Source organism: Plecotus auritus (genome assembly GCF_963455305.1).
Source record: "Plecotus auritus genome assembly, chromosome: 1".
Classification (NCBI taxonomy): domain Eukaryota; kingdom Metazoa; phylum Chordata; class Mammalia; order Chiroptera; family Vespertilionidae; genus Plecotus; species Plecotus auritus.
The window spans coordinates 34,028,665-34,046,745 of NC_137770.1; the positions used below are offsets into that span (position 1 = coordinate 34,028,665).

Genomic DNA, 18,081 nt, shown 5'->3' on the forward strand with positions numbered 1-18,081 from the left:
GCCTTTCCAATGGCAGTGGGCTAGAATGACCAGGACCTTGCAAATGCATGGGGATCCTTGATGGTAGCAACCATGGATAGGAATCTTGAGACTTTAAGAAACCCAAACCACATCCTGCCGCTGATGAACTGGAAGCCAGGCAGGTCGGGATGGGAACTACAGAGTGGAAAAGCAGAGTGTGCTCTGGGAGGGAGGGGAAGCAGCTTAGTCCAGGCACTGGAGGTAATGTCCATCTGCTGGAAAGATCACCCGCAGGCGGTGTGCTTACCTGGCCTCTCTATCACCATGGTCTTGAGACCCCCTTATTCTCCTATCCTGGGAGCCATGTGTTCAGCCTTAGCCATATTGAGACTGAGCTGTAATCTCTAGGTAGAGATGTCTGGTAGACTGAGGGAGGTGCCAGACTAGAGCTTGGGGGTAGGGAGGAAGGTAAGGTTGGAGGTAGATTTAGAGTGCTCTGAAAATCTACTGGGCATCTCACTGGCTCTCTTGCTGGTTTTATTTATTCAATATTCAGTATTTCATTCTCTCGTGCTGTTTTAGTGAGTGTTTATATATTTGACTATTTAGGGTGTCTGTGACTGTGCATTTTAAATGCATTGGCAGAAAAGTTACTGGAGAAACTTCAGGGTTTAATCTCCTGACCTGGGTTGTCATAGTACCAAAATATATCTAAAAAGCAGGTTTGGAGGCAGTACAAAATAGACAGCAGGTAAGGGGTCAAACCTCATAGCTAGAGAGAAAACACAGGCAGAATGGGTCTAAACTCTCTATTTAAGGAAGATGGTGTCCAAGCTATTACAACAGCCTCCACCTGTGACCCTGCTAAGGCAGAGTGGCATCGCCCTGGATGCCCCCTCACCCCCGCCGTTTCCCACGCCTGAAGTAGACTGGCTTTGTTGCTTCACACATTTGTGTGGCCCAGAGAAGAGGAGATGGGACAGGGAGCACATCCATCCCCTTGTGCTCAGCACTGTGGGGAGGGCCGAGGTGAGTTCTAGCTAGGGCTGCAGCAGCCACTGCAGCCGCTTCTTGGGTTCCAGCCACCAGGGGATTAACTGGGCATAGCACAGGAGGTGGAGATTCTGAGGCCTAACACCTGATCTCAGAAGCGGATGGGTTCTTGGGCACACGTGGGAAGGGTGGAGCTGTGGGTTTCGTCAGTGATGTTGTGAAATCTACTAACCAAGCAGGCGTGCCTTCTGCCAGTGAGGGCCCTGTGCAGTCAGATGAGCTTTTCAGTACTGAGCTGTGGGCAAGTCTTCTAGAGACCCATCCTGCCCAAGATATAACCGGGGGTCAGGCTGGCAGAGCCCACTGGGTGAGGGACTCTGCATTTAGAGACAGGCTTGCCCCGCTACTAGACAGGCAGGTAGATGGGCGGGAAAGGTGGGCTTTCATGGACAGAGTCACACAGGCCAGAAGAGACCCACCTATAGATTGACCAGATGCTGACAGGTTATGAGGACTTCTTGGAAGCTTGGGGGTGAATTGGGAAGTTATTGAACAAGGAACTACTCCTTGGGCCTTTTTTTTCCTGGGTTTCCTGGCAGGGGAGTGAGGTACAGTGTGGAGTCTACTGTTAGCCGTGTGCTTGCTGCCCTTCATCCTCAGAGGGCCACTCTGGATGCCCAAATGACTGACAGCTTTCCAAACGTGACCAGATCGGCTCATCTCCAAGTTCCCCTCAGATATCAATTTAGATGTCATTTCCATAACTCCCCATTTGGTTAGTTATCCACACCATGAGCCCCCAACATATGCTATTCTTTTCTGTCCTGATGGCTTCTTTATTGCTAGGCCTTCAAAGGGACATTTTGATAGTAATGGAAATAGACATGGGTGACACTGGGTTAAATTTGGTTTCAGGCATCAAGGTTTTGTGGTGTGTGTGTGTGTGTGTGTGTGTGTGTGTGTGTGTGTGTGTGGTTTTGGTTTGGTTTTCTAGAATAACCATCTGTAGTTTTTTTATTTTCTTATTTTCTGCTGCTCACACTTAAATTCTCCAAGATTCTCCCCTTGCCGCTATGCACCGCCCGCCCCCCCCCCCCCATCTTCTTGGCTCTGATGGAATGCCATCTGGGCAGGCTGCTGGGGTGGGCATGGCGGGGCGGGGGGTGGGGTGCAGGAAGAAGAGGGCCTCCCTTTAGTTTCTGAATCTTCTTTCCTTGGTGTTTGTCTTCAGGGACTTGAGCCTGCTAGAAAATACAAAAACAAAGAAAGAAAACTCTAGACTTGTATATTTAGACACACGTGTGTTTTTTCACGTCCGGGCAGAGCGTGGCCTGGCTGCTGCCTTCCCTGAGCCGCAGTCACAGGAGGCATGGCGATTTTAAGCAGGATGAATTGCTGTCTAGTGGCTGCTCTTCTGCACCGGGGCCATCAATCTTGTCTCGAATGCTGGGCCGCTGGGCTGCCTGCTCAGGCTCATCTTTCTGGGGCAGACTTATTTACGGAGCCACGGCAAAGGTAATCTCACTCCCCCAGCCCCGTGGCCTGGGCCTCTCGCAGCCACTCTTAAAAATAGCCCAAGACAAGGAGAGCCAGGGTCTGGTTACCTCCTGCACGCAGGATCCGATCTCACCTTGCCTCTTGCATCTGGCAGCTCAGCCTTCTCAGTACTGGATCCCTGGGCCTGTCAGTCCCTCTCCTGCTCAGAGCCAGCTGTAGTGCCCCTGAGGAACGTGGGGAAAGGCATGTGGAGTTGGGACTCCTTCCCAACTACCTTGGCCCAGCCAGTTGGGTGGGAAATGCCAGCCCTGGAAGTAGCATGTACATCTGTAGAAGATGGTAGGTTTTCCAAAAGGACAGGGCTGTTCTGGGTACAGGCCTGGCATCGCAGGACATGTGTGTTTGGGATAATGACTGGCTTTTCCACCTTCCACCTTCCCTTCCCTGAGTAGCAAACACCTTTGCCAACTCCTGGACGCTGGGGCATGCCCTCTGTCCCCATGTACCGTGTTCTTTTCCCACTTGCTTCCTTAGGATCGGCCTGGCCGAGGGGGGTGAACGGGCTGCAGCTTGGCCTGTGGTCCCAGCCACAGCAGTAATTCCCTGGATGACCTTGGGGAGGCCTCATTGCAGTAGGCTTGGTTTTCTCCCTTGTGCAATTAGAGTGGATAATTCTGGCTCATGTCTCACCTCAAAGGGATGTGGTGGGATTGATTAATCAGAGTGGGGAAAAGAATGTGAAGTGATTCTGTCGGAAAAACAACGGCTCTAGCCCTGCAATTATGATTGGATTGGTGAGCTTGCTTCATTTCTTCTTCAAATGCGTGCCTGCTTGGGTGAGTGTGTATGTCAGAGTGTGTGTCTGTGTTTGTGATATGAGTGCATGTGTGTGTGTGTGGTGCATATATTCGTGGAGGGAGTGGTTTACCTGACAGCTCACTAGTTGTAGACACGTGTCATTTGCCTTGCAGCCTCCCCACGCACCTCCCTTTGCTCTCTTGGACTCGAAGGCTCTGGGCTCCCTGTCCTCTCTTACAAACTTGACCTTGGAGTCCTTTAAGGTCCCTGGGGAGATGATCGAATGGCAGGTACAGGGGAGGAAATTAAGGCTAAAGGAAGCTAGTCATTTTCCAAAGGCCCCAGACTTTCAGGACCTAGCCTGGTGCCTCTAGCTTCCTGTCCCACTTTTCTCCCTGACCCGGTCCTCACCCTCTAGTTACATGGCACGGCTTCTAATTTTGCCATGTTCTTTCTCACTTTCAGAACCATGCTCCTGCTCTTTCTTCCCTTTGTTGGGACTCGTCCCTTTCCATATACCCCTTCATGGGGTGCCTCCAAGCTTCCTTTGGGAATCAGCTTAAACTTCCCTTCCCCTGACACCCAGTGCTTCCATGAGTCCCCCACCTTTCCCATTCTTTCCCAATGGAGGCACCCATCACATTCATTGTAATTGCTCATTTAATCATCTGTCTTGCTGCCTGAATATAAGGTCTATGAGGACAGGGCCCTTTCTGTCTTGCTCATAATTGTCTAGTATAGTGCCTGCCACCTCATATTTGGTACATATTTGAATGAATGAATGAATGAATGAATGAATGAATGAATGAAGACCCAGGGCTCCTGATGACCATGCTGATTGTATAGATGAACACGCACAGCTCCATTGTCCATGGGATCCCCTCACCACCACCACCCCACCACCATGCTGATGGCTTTGATGGAACAGCAGGCTCGTCTGGGCTTCTTGTTCTGTCTTGGGATTCAACAGGAGACCTTGTCTGAGCACCTGGTTGCACTTCAGAAAAGGCAAAACCAGAGCTCAGCTTTCTGAATATTTGCAGCTAGGAAAGAACTCTTGGGCAGCCTCTGGGAGGAGTAAACCTCCCCCAGCACAGCTGCCAGGGCTGCTGACACCAGTGGCATCCTGAAGCTCACATTCATCCCTCTTCGCACTGGTTCTTGTTTGAGTCAGCTTCAGGCAACTTCCAGCTTCCCCCCCCTTACGTCTCCCCCCACCCCAGGTTGGGTCCTGGCCCCAGTCCCAGCCTGTCCCGCTAGCCTCAGGCTCCCAGGAGAGCTGCCCTCTCGGGCTCCGGGCTCCACAGCAGTGGCGGTGAGTTTGGAGGAAGCCGGCTTGCTGCGACTCATGTCTCCACCTGCTGGCCATCCTGACCCTTGCTGCATCAGCTCTCTGTCCCCGCCGCCACTGCCGCTGTTACTGTTGCTGCTGCTGCTGCAATATTTTATATCCAAGGAGCCAGAGACCCGGGTAGGAAGCATGGCCAGGCAGATGGCACTGTGTGCTGCTCCTACAAGGATCTACTCCTGATGGGTGCTCCAAATAAGTTTCCCCTGAGAAAAAGTCCAAGGGGGTGGGAGCTAACCCCTGACTGTGTTGCTGTCCCCGCCCCTCCCAGGGACTCTTCCATGAAGACTGAGGCAGGCGTAGCTGCTGAGAGCCTGCTGACATGACATCAGCCACGGAGTTTGAAAACGTGGCCAACCAGCCACCGTACAGCCGGATCAATGCCCGCTGGGATGCCCCGGACGATGAGCTGGATAATGACAACAGCTCGGCCAGGCTCTTTGAGAGGTCCCGGATCAAGGCCTTGGCAGGTACCGTTTGGGGCTGTGGGGGTTAGGGGAGGTTCATTCACCTCCTTGCCCGTGGTGAATCCTCTGTGTGCATTGGTGTGAGCCCTGGCAGGGCGGTGATGGAAACGTGGTTGCGTGGCTCAGAGAGGCTGGGCCCCCTGGGGAGAGAGCGCAGGCTCCGGCAGCCTCTGCTCCATGTGTCCTGCACTTCCTCCAGGCGGGAGAGGGTGCCAGTGGAGCCCTGCCCTCTGCCTGTGCCCTGCATGACCTGTGGCCACAGTCAGAAGTAAGAGGAAGTCTGGGCGAAGAAGAGTGCGAGGGGATGGACAGCGGGCAGAGCTGTGTGGGGCCTCCGTATGCACCTCAGTCTCCTGGATGGAGGAACTGCCTCATCCTCTCTGTGGTCCCAAAGGGAAAGAGCGATTTGATAGAAAATTGAGAACAGATAACATCCTCCCACACTGCCTCGGAAAGGAGTATTTTCTGGACTAAACCTCTTATCCTGAAACTGGAATTAAATTAGATTTTTACTTAGCAGGTTCAGAATAGATTTCCTCCCCTTGCTGGCTGAGATCTGATTCTTGAAATCCCCCACCCCCCCACCACCACCATCTCCCAACAACCCCTGTGCACACTGCCTCCCTGGAGCCTGGCCCAGGGGAGCTATATTCTGACCCTCAGTCCTTGGCCAATGAAGAGAGTTTGAGTTATATGGGGTGGTGTAGGGGTGGATTGTTTCACCTGCTCTACCAGTGATGGGCCCAAATCTGACTTGTTTCCCCCACTCCTTGCTTGTTCCCATCTTCTGCCTCGTAAGACGGGTAAGGCTTTCCCACAGGCAGTTTCTGGAGTGAATCTCCCACCAACCCTGCTGCTCATGGCTTTATCTGACTTTCATGCTAGTACTCTTCCAACTTCCCTCCCTCTGCTCCCACATCCCTTTGGGGCATAAACTCACCTTGAGGCATAAGCAGGGCCTTAGGCCCCTCTGAGACCATAATGACCTTTCACCTCAGGGTCTGGGGTGTCCCCATAAAAGGAATGGGGTGGTGTCTCATTCTCTTGTCGTCGTGGGGAATCCATTCAGGTCTCGGCTATCCCCCTTTGTGTCCTTGTTCTTGGCAGGAAACTCCCTTTCTTTTTCCTTCATTGCCTCGTCGCCACCCTCTCCCTCACAAAATCCTTCCTTGGTTTTTCCTTGAGGACATATAAGAGCACCAGCCCCTTGCTTTAGCTTATGTAATTTTTAACCTCTTTATATAACCAAACTCAGAACTCTTGCCTTTGCCGGTCCGGTTGTGCCTTCTTTATATCTCGTGCTGGCTGATGTGGCTGCAGTGACCCTGGTGATGTGGCTGGAGGGAGAGGGGTACCATATTCCATAAGGTTTGACATAGGGCCGTTGAAGAGTGGGACTGTCTTTTGTGCAGGGATCATTTTATCCATTTCACATACACCCTGTTTTTTAAGAAACTAAGGCAAATTCCATTTTAACAGCTATCTATTGAACTCCTACTATGTGCAAAGCTAAGCCCCTGGCCAGACATGAGAGTGGAGGGGGAAGCGCAGAGATGAATTCTACATAGTATCTGTCTCTAAGGAGTTTCTGATCTATTAGGGAAAATGAACGATGATTATAATTAATTAGCACAAGTAGAATTAGAGAAGAACCGTAGGATAGACACATAATTAAAAAGCAATGAAAGAGCAAAGGAAGAGCTGCAGAAAGAATCAAGGACTTGTTTGTGGAGGAGGTGGCTTGGGCTGGGACTGAAGGGTGCATGTGACTCTGACAGGCGGATAGAGTTTGTCCACTTGGCCTATAAGTATAACCAGGTCTGATGAGCAGCCCAGGAAACTAGTGGAAATGGGTTGATAAGGAAAGAGTCTCCGCCAGCCTTGCCTGTTCCTCACCTATCTCCCATAGAATCTGAATGTCCTGCCTAGGAGAGAGGAACCACAGTGTGCAGAGTTGCATGGACCTTAACAATTCAGAACATCTGACTAGCCCGGCTGGCATGGCTCAGTTGACCTATGAATCAGGTTATGGTTCAATTCCTGGTCAGGGCACATGCCCGGGTTGTGGGCTCGATCCCCAGGAGGGTGCGTACAGGAGTCAGCGATCAATGATTCTTTCTCATCATTGATGTTTCTATATCTCTCTCCCTCTCTCTTCCTCTCTGAAATCAATAAAAATATATTCCTTTTTTAAAAAAGAAAAGAAGAGAACATCTGGCTAACAAGTAAACATGGAAGTTTGGGGTCCATTCAGGATTTTTTAAAACAAACAAAAACCTAAGGGGCCACTCTGAGTGAATGTGGGAGAAGCCAAAGCTTTGAGAAGGTCCAAAGCAGAATGGCCAGTGGACCCATTCCGGTGGGTAGGCAGAGCAGAGAAAGGAAATGCCCGTCCCCCCAGTTTTAACTTCTCGGCATTTTCCTCTTCAAGACTGTTTTTGGAGCTGCCTGGGCAGAATAGGCAGGTCAGTCTTTCCAAAGAGGCTTGGGCTGCGGCAGCCACCCGCGGTTCCCATCATTTCCGAGTGCTGCACGACCACCTCCACTCCCAAGAGGAATCCGGCAAGGAAGGCGCTTGGTTCTGTTTCTTATAAGACGGTGGTGGTCTGCTCTGTGGGTATATGCGGCAAGGCTGGCCTGGCCTTTTCCTTCTGAAATCGAAGGTCCTGGGTAAAGAGGAAAATGTCACAAGTCCCAGATCCAAGTCCTGGTTCCACCTCCAATGCTACTGCTACGGAGGACCTCTGGATCCATTTCATGTTTCATAACATCAGGACAGCAGTGCTTTCCCAAGGCTGTGCATATCCAATAAGAGGAAGTTGATAAAAGCTTCTTATTAATAATAAAATACTAGGCAAATGAATGTTTGTATTTATAGGAAATCTTAGTATCTTTCTGTCCTTTCTCTTCTACCAACTTCAGACATTCAAGATCATTAATTCATTCTTTGGCCCAGTGACCTTGGCCTGCTCCAGGGTCAGTTTCTTCCCTCTTAACCCTCTTTTTTCTTAGAAGGCCTGGGTTGGAGAAAAGAACCAGGGACTGGGGAAATTAGGCTGAAGCTTGTGTTTGGAGCTCTCGGCTTCGTCCCCAGAGACCCAGTGCCCATGAGGATGAAGCCCCGTGCTACCAGAGCGTTCTCCTTAAGGCCAGCCAGCCAGGATCCCAGCTGTGTGTCTCCTCCATCGGCCTGAGGAACCAAAGGATGAGCTTGTTAAATGCTCTTCCTGGTATAGCAGCTCCTGTGAGTCCGTCTCTGCTTAGTGACCTGTAGCTAGAAGATTTGCATTTGGTTAACTGGACTCCCATGTTTTCTGCCTCTCAGTCAACTTTCTCTCAGCCCCAAAGGAAGCAGCCCCTATTCTGCCTCTCTGATCATCCCCAGCTCTCCCTCCCTGGGCCAGGATTAACAAGCCATCTGGTTACTCTGTGTGGAAACCACCACCTTGACCTCTCCAGAATGAATTACTCTGGATTTGAAACTGCAGATCAGCCTGGTTAAAGTGAAAGTGGGATGGGGTCAGGGAAAGTGGGAGGAACAGGCTGCAGAAAGCTCCTGGGAGAAGATGGATTTGACCTTGGCAAATGCCAAGGGGAGGGCTGGGAGCCCAGCAGGAATATTTACCCAGTAGGTTCCCTGGGCAGACGTTAGCTCTCGATGTCAGCTTCTAAAGCTGGCAGCACTTTTTGAGGTTCTGTGGTGAGTGGCCATGAGGTTTCTTCCTGAACAGGGAGCTGTCCTCTGCTTTGATGGTTCTGGCACCTCCCCAGGCAGGCCACTCTTTGGATCTGCTTTGAAAGGTTAGAGGAAGGGAGCAGCTGAACAGGCCAAATTCCTATCCCTCCAAAAGGTTCCAGCCTTAGTGTTACAGTAGAAAAGCTCTCAGTGCCTCCTAGAGTCATCTCATTGTCACACCCCCTGCCTGTCCTTCCCCTTTTCAAACTGGCAGCCATTCAGTAAACATTTGTGGCACCTGGAGGAGGGATGGAGCACTGCAGGCTGCAAGGGAATTTCCCAGCCAGAATGCCCGCCCTCTGTGCACTCTCTCCTCGTCCCAGGGGAGGCCTCCGCCTGCCTGCACACCTCCTCACACCTGGTTGTGTACCCCAATGGCTCAGAGCAGATGTGGCCCAGCTAGGAGAGGAGCAATGCCACAGAAAGGTGCCCTGCAAAGAGAAACCCTGTGCACCAGCCTCCCTCCCCTCCCTCTCTCCTCCCTCCTGCTCCCCCTGCCTCACACTTGCACACAGCTTGGCATCTCAGCTCCATGGTGCACAGAGGCCTCTGGAAGGTTGCAGCCCAGGGCCGCCTGAGAAGACCTGTAAGAAGGAGGGCCAAACATGCCCTTCCTCCTCTTCTTTGGCCTGTTGAACAATTACTGAGGGGCAAACTACACAGAGCTCCCCTTTCCAACATAGTGCACCAAATTGTGTAGCCCACTCAAAATTGGAATCCAAGTGATGCTTCAAACTAGAGATGTGCTTCCTTGCTGCATTCTCTCTTTGTAGCCTTTTTGCTAGAAATGAGATGAGGCCGAGTGGCGAGGTTGGTTGAGGACAATTCAGAGAATGCAGAAGGACAGCAGGTGCACTGCAAGCTGCGTCCTGTGCTCTGAATCATGGAGTTGCTGCCACTTTGAACCTTGAACACCTTCCAGACCCATTGTGCCCAGGCCCCAAGGTCAAGTTCTGTGATTGACAGGTGTTCCCTCAGAGCCTTAGGACCGTGGTTCTCAGACCCTGCTGCTCCCTGCCCACCCACCGTGGCTCCCCAGGAACTTTCTGGAGAGGGTTGTTGGGTTCCTTCCTGACTTTGGTGGTAAAAGATGATGCTTAGCCTCTCCCTCAACTCCTTTCCCCACCTGTACCAGGATGACACTGAGTCCCGGTACCCAATTGCCTGAGAAAGGCTTTATGTCCAGAGGGTGAATGATTTATTTTAGAGAGCAGGGTTTGACCACACTGTGGTGGGGATCAGCAGCTTCTTGGCAGCCTGTTAAGTTGATAAATTCAGATGCAGCTGCTGGCGACCAAGGCATCAGGTGTTTATGGTCCTTATGTCTCTCTTAAGCTACCTGTGAGAACAGAGATGGTGTCATTAGTGAGAGGTCTTTAAAGTGTTTTCTTGTCAGATTTCAAAACGTGAAATGGAGTTTCATTTAGAGACTATACTTTGAGAAAATATACTATTCACGGGAATATCTAAAATTATTAACCAAGAGGGAAACCAAGATGGTGGCATAGGTAAACACCTAAACTGCTGCCTCGCACAACAATTTCAAAACTACAACTAAAAGACAAAATGGACACCATCCAGAACCACAGGAAAGCTGGCTGAGTGGAAATTCTACAACTAGAAGGAAAGAGAAAAGCACACTGAGACTCAGAGGAGCTGCAAAAGGCTGAGGTACAGAGACGCGAGTGCATGGAGAGGACTGGCGGCTGAGTGCGTGGCTGGCTTTCTCAAGCGGGAGGGAGACGGAAGCTCCCGACTGCACTGAACTGCAGTTCCGGGTGAGACTCTGGGAACCCAGACTCATTTGGGGAGAAACTGGACTGTCTGGCAGCGGGTGAAACTCGAGGGCGGCATTCTCTCAGAGGTACTTGCAGCAATTACCGAAAGACACTGAGACCCGGGGGCCTCATAGGGCAGGGCTGATGGGAAGCCAAGGCTGTCTGCTCCACCCTGAGACTCCACCCCATCCAAGCTGAGCACAAAGACTTTTGCAATTTTGCAAGTCTTGTCTCATAAGGGTGTCTCCAGCTCAGAAGTTCTCCCATCGTAGACACAGATGATCCTCAAAGCCAATTGGCCTGGAGGTCAATTCCTCCTAGTGATACCAACAACAATCAAGACTTAACTACAACGAGGCTGTGCACACAGTCCACAAAGGGGTGCACCAAGAGTGTCCACCTCAGGTAACTGGGGAGGCTGAGCCACTGGGCCCTATAGGACACCTAGTACACAAAGCTACTCTACCAACTCAGGATAGCAGCGAAAATGAAAAAGATCACAAAGAAACAGATCACAAATGAAAGAAATGGAGGAAAGTAAACAACTGAATATAGAGTTCAAAACCAGGTTATAAGATTTTTCAGGAATTTTCTAGAAAAGGCCGATAAACTTAGTGAGACCCTCGAGGATATGAAAAAGGACCAACTAGAAATTAAACATACACTGACTGAAATAAAAATATTATACAGAGACCTAACAGCAGACTAGAGGACCGCAAGAATCAAGTCAAAGATTTGAAATACAAAGAAGCAAAAAACACTCAACTGGAAAAGCAAAAAGAATCCAAAAATTTGAAGATAGTGTAAGGAGCCTCTGGGACAACCTCAAGCATACCAACATCCAAATTATGGGGGTGCCAGAAGAAGAGAGAGAGCAAGATACTGAAAACCTATTTGAAGAAATAATGACAGAAAACTTCTCCCACCTGGTGAAAGAAATAGACTTACAAGTCCAGGAAGTGCACAGAACCCCAAGCAAAAGGAATCCAAAGAGGACCACACCAAGACACATCATAATTAAAATGCCAAGAGCAAAAGACAAAGAGAGAATATTAAAAGCAGCAAGAGAAAAACAGTTAGTTACCTACAAGGGAGCACCCATACAATTGTCAGCTGATTTCTCAGCAGGAACTATGCAGGCCAGACGGGAGTGGCAACAAATATTCAAAGTGATGAATAGCAAGAACCTACAACCTCTACCCAGCAAAGCTATCATTCAGAATTGAAGGTCAGATAAAGAGCTTCACAGATAAGAGAAAGCTAAAGGAGTTCATCATCACCAAACCAGTATTATATGAAATATTGAAAGATATTCTTTAAGAAGAGGAAAGGAAGAAAAAGGTAAAGATAAAAATTATGAACAGCAAATACATATCTATCAACAAGTGAATCTAAAAATCAAGTGAATAAAAAATCTGATGAACAGAATAAACTGGTGAATATAATAGAATCAGGGGCCTAGAAAGGGAGTAGACTGACAATTCTCGGGGGGAAAGGGGTGTGGGGGGTGCGGGAAGAGACTGGACAAAAATCGTACACCTATGGATGAGGACAGTGGCGGGGAGGTAAGGGCATGGGGTGGGGTGGGAACCGGGTGGAGGGGAGCTATGGGGGGGAAAAGAGGAACAATTATAATAATCTGAACAATAACGATTTATTAAATTTAAAAAAATAATAAAATAAAATTATTAACCATCATTTCAGTGTACTGTCTGAAGGAAAAAAATTGGCTCAGCAGCTTCCTCTTGGAGGTCAGCCATTGTGAATTTCCCTCCCTCCCCTAGATAGGCCACTGTGCAGATAAACCTCCAGTTACCTGCGCAGACAAACCTACAAGGGAGGCCAGTGTGCCACCTGCACTGTGTGGTCCTGCCCAGCACATGACACCTCTCCCGTGGTCCCCTCTCCCCTCTTGATAAGAGCTGTCAGAACAAAGGCTCCCTTTCTCTGGATGATTATCATCGGGAGACGCTTGATCAAATATTAATACACTGAGGTTAATAATAAGACTCTCTTCCTTCCCCATGCGGTGCAGTCAGTGAGCCATGCTAATAGCCTCCTCCATCTTTGGGACATTCCTGTGGGCTGTCAGCTCCGTTCCCAAAGGCAGGCTCTTGCCCCAGGCCTTGGCTGTGCTCACGGCTCCTGGGAGCAGCCAGCACCCACTCCCCTTACCCCCTGCAATGGGCCCCGTGCATGCTGCTTGGCCAAAGAGGTGGTGTTTTCAGAGCATCCGTAGCAATTGTTCATTTTCCCTTTTAATCGTATCACTGAGAGAGAATGACAGGGAGGCTTGGTAGCAGCCAAATCTCTGGGAGCATTTTGCCTCCAAACCCTTTGGCCTTCAGACTCTGGAAACTAGATCAACCAAGGAATGTCATTGTACAGTCTAATGAGAAGGAAGTAGATAAAATAATCACATGTGTTTATAGACCTACAGACATGTGCAATAATGACAAGACATGATAATGCAATGAACGTTTACTGAGAACTGTGAGTTTATAGCATAACCTATAGCTTATAAGTCATCCAAGGATGAGTAGGGGCTTGTTTGAGCATGAGGGGAATAGTGGGTGGAGATAGGAGGGGCAGGCAGGAGCCACATTGCAGGGGCCCTTAATAGGCTATGGCTGTCTTCAAGGGTCCGGGCAGGAAGTAACAGGAAACTCAAGAAGAGTGGCTGGCCCAACTGGTGTGGCTCAGTGGTTGAGCATCAACCACGGTTCAATTCACAGTCATGCCACAGCCTTTGAGGCGGGGGTTCAGGATCTGAAGAAGGGGCCGACGCACAAATGAAAATACTATACAAGAAATGTGAATTTAGAAGGCATGGAGTGCCAGGTGGAGACCTCTCTCTTGGAGAGGCACACTGAAACCTGGCCTTATCCGCTTTTTATTCAATTTTAGATACACATCTTGCCCTCAGTAAAGCACAGCAAACAGGTAGCAGACAGACGTCTCTAAGGTCAATAAAGATCAGTAAAGATCAGTAAGGTTCAGTAAACATTTATTTTGACGCTATTAGGTCAGGAAATTGCTTCAAGTCACCGCTATCTCAACAGAACAATGGTGCTTGGTGTTAGCCCTGCTTCCATCAGCCTTCTGCATTCCATGGTGCACTCTCATGATAGTATGCACAGTGGGTGGCTTCTTGCACAGTCAGGGCACATGCCTGGGTTGTGGGCTCCATCCCCCTTGTGGGCTGTGCAGGAGAATCAGTGATTCTCTCTCATCATTGATGTTTCTGTCTCCCTCTCTGAAATCAATTTTATACATACACATACACACACACACACACACACACACACACACACACACACACACACTAGTGACCTGGTGCACGAAATTCATGCACATTAAAAGGGGATTAGAGGAAATAATTTAATATTGCTATTTGCCCTTTCTCTATGATAGAAGTGTCAGAGATGAAAGAAAATTAGTAAAATGTATATGAAAACCTTCCTCCTATCAGAGTCTGGGGCTCATCAGGGGACCCAGAGTCAAGTCCCCGCCCACCCACATGCACCTCAAAATTGCATGAGACCCAGACCCGGCCGCCCCCCACCCCCATTGGGCTAGATCCAGACCCAGCCAGTCCCACCCTTGTCAAGCCCTGCCAGGCAGGGGGCATAGCCTCAGGTCCCCTGGCCCTGAGCCAAGACGGGTGCATGGCCTGCAGTCCCCCAGCCCAGACCGGGGCGGGGGCTGTGCCTTGAGGTCCTTCGTTAAGCCCCGTCAGGTGGGGGACACAGCCTGAGATCCCCTGTCAAGCCCCGCTGGGTGGGGAGCATGGCCTTAGGTCCCCGGTCAAGCCCTGCCAGGCGGGGGGCACAGCCTCAGGTCCCCCAGCCCAGCACCGGGAGGGGGGGGGCAGCCTCAGGTCCCCCGTCAAGCCCCACTGGGCGGGGGCACGGCCTGAGTTCCCCTGACCCAGCACTGGGGGTGCACCTTGAGGTCCCCCGTCAAGCCCCGCTGGGTGGGGGGCACGGTCTGAGGTCCTCTGTCAAGCCCAGCCAGGCAGGGGGATGCAACCTCAGGTCCCTGGCCTGGTGCTGGGGCGGGGTGCGGGGCCTGAGGTCCCCTAGACCAGCACCAGGACAAGAAGCACACCTTGAGGTCCCCTGTCAAGCCCCACAGGGGTGTAGCCTCAGGTCCCTGCTGATTGCTCATTAAGGCTCCTTATGGGAACTTGGCCTCAGCTGTGGGTGCAGCCATCTTTGTGACAGAGTAATGGTCAATTAGCATATTCCCTCTTTATTAGATAGGATATGTGTGTATATATATATATTCAAAAAGGAGTGGCTAGGGAATTTAAAGTGGGGATTATTTGCCAAGGAATGGCAGGGTTGCAGAATCACAGGGTGGAAGCCATTAGCAGGGAGAGCTCTGGGCTCTCAGGACTGGAGCCCTGGCCTTCAGGGGAACTTGGAGCTCCTCCCAGCCCATCAACCTGCTTTCACAGGGAATCGACATGGTTACATTAGGGCCGTGGTCAGCAAACTGTGGCTCTTTGGCCCCTTGAGTGTGGCTCTTGCACAAAATACCACGGCCTGGGCGAGTCTATTTTGAAGAAGTGGCGTTAGAAGAAGTTTAAGTTTTAAAAATTTGGCTCTCAAAAGAAATTTCAATCGTTGTACTGTTGGTATTTGGCTCTGTTGACTAATGAGTTTGCCGACCACTGCATTAGGGGTTTTAAAGGTCACTCTGACCTCAGTGGGAGAACAGGTTGTGGGGAGGAGGCACAGTAGTCCAGGAAGAAGTGGCAGTGTGAGCCAGCTTGGTGGCCGTGTGGAAGAGAAAATGATCCGTCCCAGCAAAGTGCTTCTTCTGTCCTCCTGCTGTTGTCATGGGCTTCCTCTCACTCAGTGACCTTGGCCAAGTCAGGGCCTCTGTTTCCTCCCTGGAAAGTGAGAGGCTGAACCCGATGATACTCAGGCCTTTCCACCTCTGGCGGCCTGCGGAGAAGGCACCTGCGGAGCAGCGCTGACCTGCATGCCTCTTCACCCTGAACTGTGGAGCTCTGCTTCCTGGCTTGGGAAAGTGAAGCGATCCTTTCTAGCAAATCAGTGGATTCTCCAGAAATTCTCTCTATTCGCTAAAGACGGGGCTGAGGCTGAGTCCTGGGCATCTCGACCTCTGTGCCCCGCAGTCCCAGAGAGTGCCGTGTTTCCATGCAGCCGTCACCTGCACACCCAATAACAGCACTCGGTGTTTGCTCAGCTGCTCCGTGTTCTCGGTGCTTGTTATCCAGATGATCTGGCTGACTCTCGGGCACTCTGAAGGAGGCCGGGGGTAACTTACCCTGCCCCTTCATGGATGAGGGAGGTCACACAGCGGGAAGTGGCAGGACAGGACGAAAATCGCAGGGTTTTAAAGTCATCACAGTGCTGCTTGGGCTACAGCACCGGGCCTCTTGAATGACCTTCAGACCTGCATTCTCTCCTCCTTGGTGCCTTACTTGAGACACTGCTTCCCATTTTTCCTTCCACCACCAGCTTCTTGAGCCTCTTTGATCAAAACTCTGAACTCATTTTTAATTCTGTCTTACAGTCTCTGAATACTGTCACCTGCAGGGCCAGCGGACCAGCTGCAGGAAGGTGGAGCCCTTCTCCTGCGGGGAGAAGGGAGGGTGTCAGGCCTCCGGATGTGGAGACTACAGCTCCCAGGGGTCCGTCCATAAGGAGCCTTCAGCCATCAACCAGGGGATCACAGCTCCCAGTGGTTGAGAGGGCACCTCATTGCCCAGAAGTGTTCTGTGTTATTGTTCAAATCAGCTCCTGTCGTTTCATTTCCACAGTTCATTTGTCAGTGGGCCATGTCACCTCACAAGGGACTTCTGCAGCCACCTGAGAGCTGGTTTCCCTGGCTCCGGCCTCTCCCCTGTCCAATCCCCTGTCCAATGCCCACACAGGGCAGTTGGAATCATCCTCCAACAACTTTTTTAAAAATATGTTTTTACTGATTTTATAAAGAGAGGAAAGGAGAGGAATCGAGAGATGGAAACATCGATGAGAGAGAAACATCGATGAAAGAGAAACATCGATCGGCTGCCTCCTACACACCCCCAACTGGGGATTGAGCCACAAACTGGGCATGTGTCCTGACCAGGAATCAAACTAGGGACCTCTTAGTTCATGGGTCAACACTCAACCACTGAGCCACACCGACTGGGTGACCTCCATTAACTTTTTAGTGAGCTATTGCTTTACTTAAGAACCTCAGGCTTTTCTTTTTTATTATTATTATTTTTTTTTAATCTTTATTGTTCAGATTATTACAGTTGTACCTCTTTTTCCCCCTCATAGCTTCCCTCCACCCGGTTCCCACCCCATCCCACCCCATGCCCTTACCACCGCCCCCCCCACTGTCCTCATCCATAGGTGTATGATTTTTTTTAAAAAATAAATCTTTATTCAGATTATTACAATTATTTCTCATTTTTCCCCCCATAGCTCCCCTCCACCCAGTTCCCACCCCACCTTCTGCCCTTACCTCCCCCCCACTGTCCTCATCCATAGGTGTATGATTTTTGTCCAGTCACTTCATGAACCCCCCCCCATACCCTTTTTTTCCCCCTGAGAATTATCAGTCCACTCCCTTTCTATGCCCCTGATTCTATTATATTCACCAGATTATTCTGTTCCTCAGGTTTTTAATTCACTTGAATTTTAGGTTCACTTGTTGATAGATATGTATTTGTTGTTCATAATTTTTCTCTTTACTTTTTTCTTCTTCCTCTTCTTTAAGAATACCTTTCAGCATTTCATATAATACTGGTTTGGTGGTGATGAACTCCTTTAGCTTTTTCTTATCTGTGAAGTTCTTTATCTTCCCTTCAATTCTGAATGATAGCTTTGCTGGGTAGAGTAATCTTGGTTGTAGGTTCTTGCTATTCATCACATTGAAAATTTCTTGCCACTCCCGTCTGGCCTGCATAGTTTCTGTTGAGAAATCAGCTGACAGTAGTATGGGTGCTCCCTTGTAGGTAATTAACTGTTTTTCTCTTGCTGCTTTTAATATTCTCTCTTTGTCTTTTGCTCTTGGCATTTTAATTATAATGTGTCTTGGTGTGGTCCTCTTTGGATTCCTTTTGTTTGGGGATCTGTGCGCTTCCTGGACTTGTAAGTCTATTTCTTTCACCAGGTGGGGGAAGTTCTTGGTCATTATTTCTTCAAATAGGTTTTCAGTATCTTGCTCTCTCTCTTCTTCTGGCACCCCCATAATTCTGATGTTGCTATGCTTGAAGTTGTCCCAGAGTCTTCTTACACTATCTTCAACTTTTTGGATTTTTTTTTTTTGCTTTTTGCTTTTTCGGTTGAGTGTTTTTTGCTTCTTTGTGTTTCAATTCTTTGACTTGATTTTTGTGTTCCTCTTGTCTGTTTTTGGGTCTCTGTATAATATTTTTTATTTCAGTCAGTGTATGTTTAATTTCTAGTTGGTCCTTTTTCATATCTTTGAGGGTCTCGTTATATTTATCGGCCTTTTCTAGGATATTCTTAAAAA

General features: G+C 49.7%; 1 protein-coding gene across 6 annotated transcripts in view; it reads left to right on the forward strand.

Annotated features, from left to right (window-relative positions):
* The window catches only part of SPTB (spectrin beta, erythrocytic), a 133,755-nt gene that overhangs the window by 52,231 nt on the left and 63,443 nt on the right, over nucleotides 1-18,081 (forward strand). For 5 of the 6 annotated variants that reach the window (XM_080645255.1, XM_080645254.1, XM_080645259.1 and 2 more), the window contains one exon: nucleotides 4,869-5,067. In XM_080645255.1, the coding sequence (XP_080501381.1) occupies nucleotides 4,920-5,067 (148 nt within the window). In that variant the 5' untranslated portion in view covers nucleotides 4,869-4,919. Of the gene's footprint in view, nucleotides 1-4,699; nucleotides 4,721-4,868; nucleotides 5,068-18,081 lie in introns of those variants that run through there. The other variant, XM_080645258.1, reaches the window with a different exon arrangement.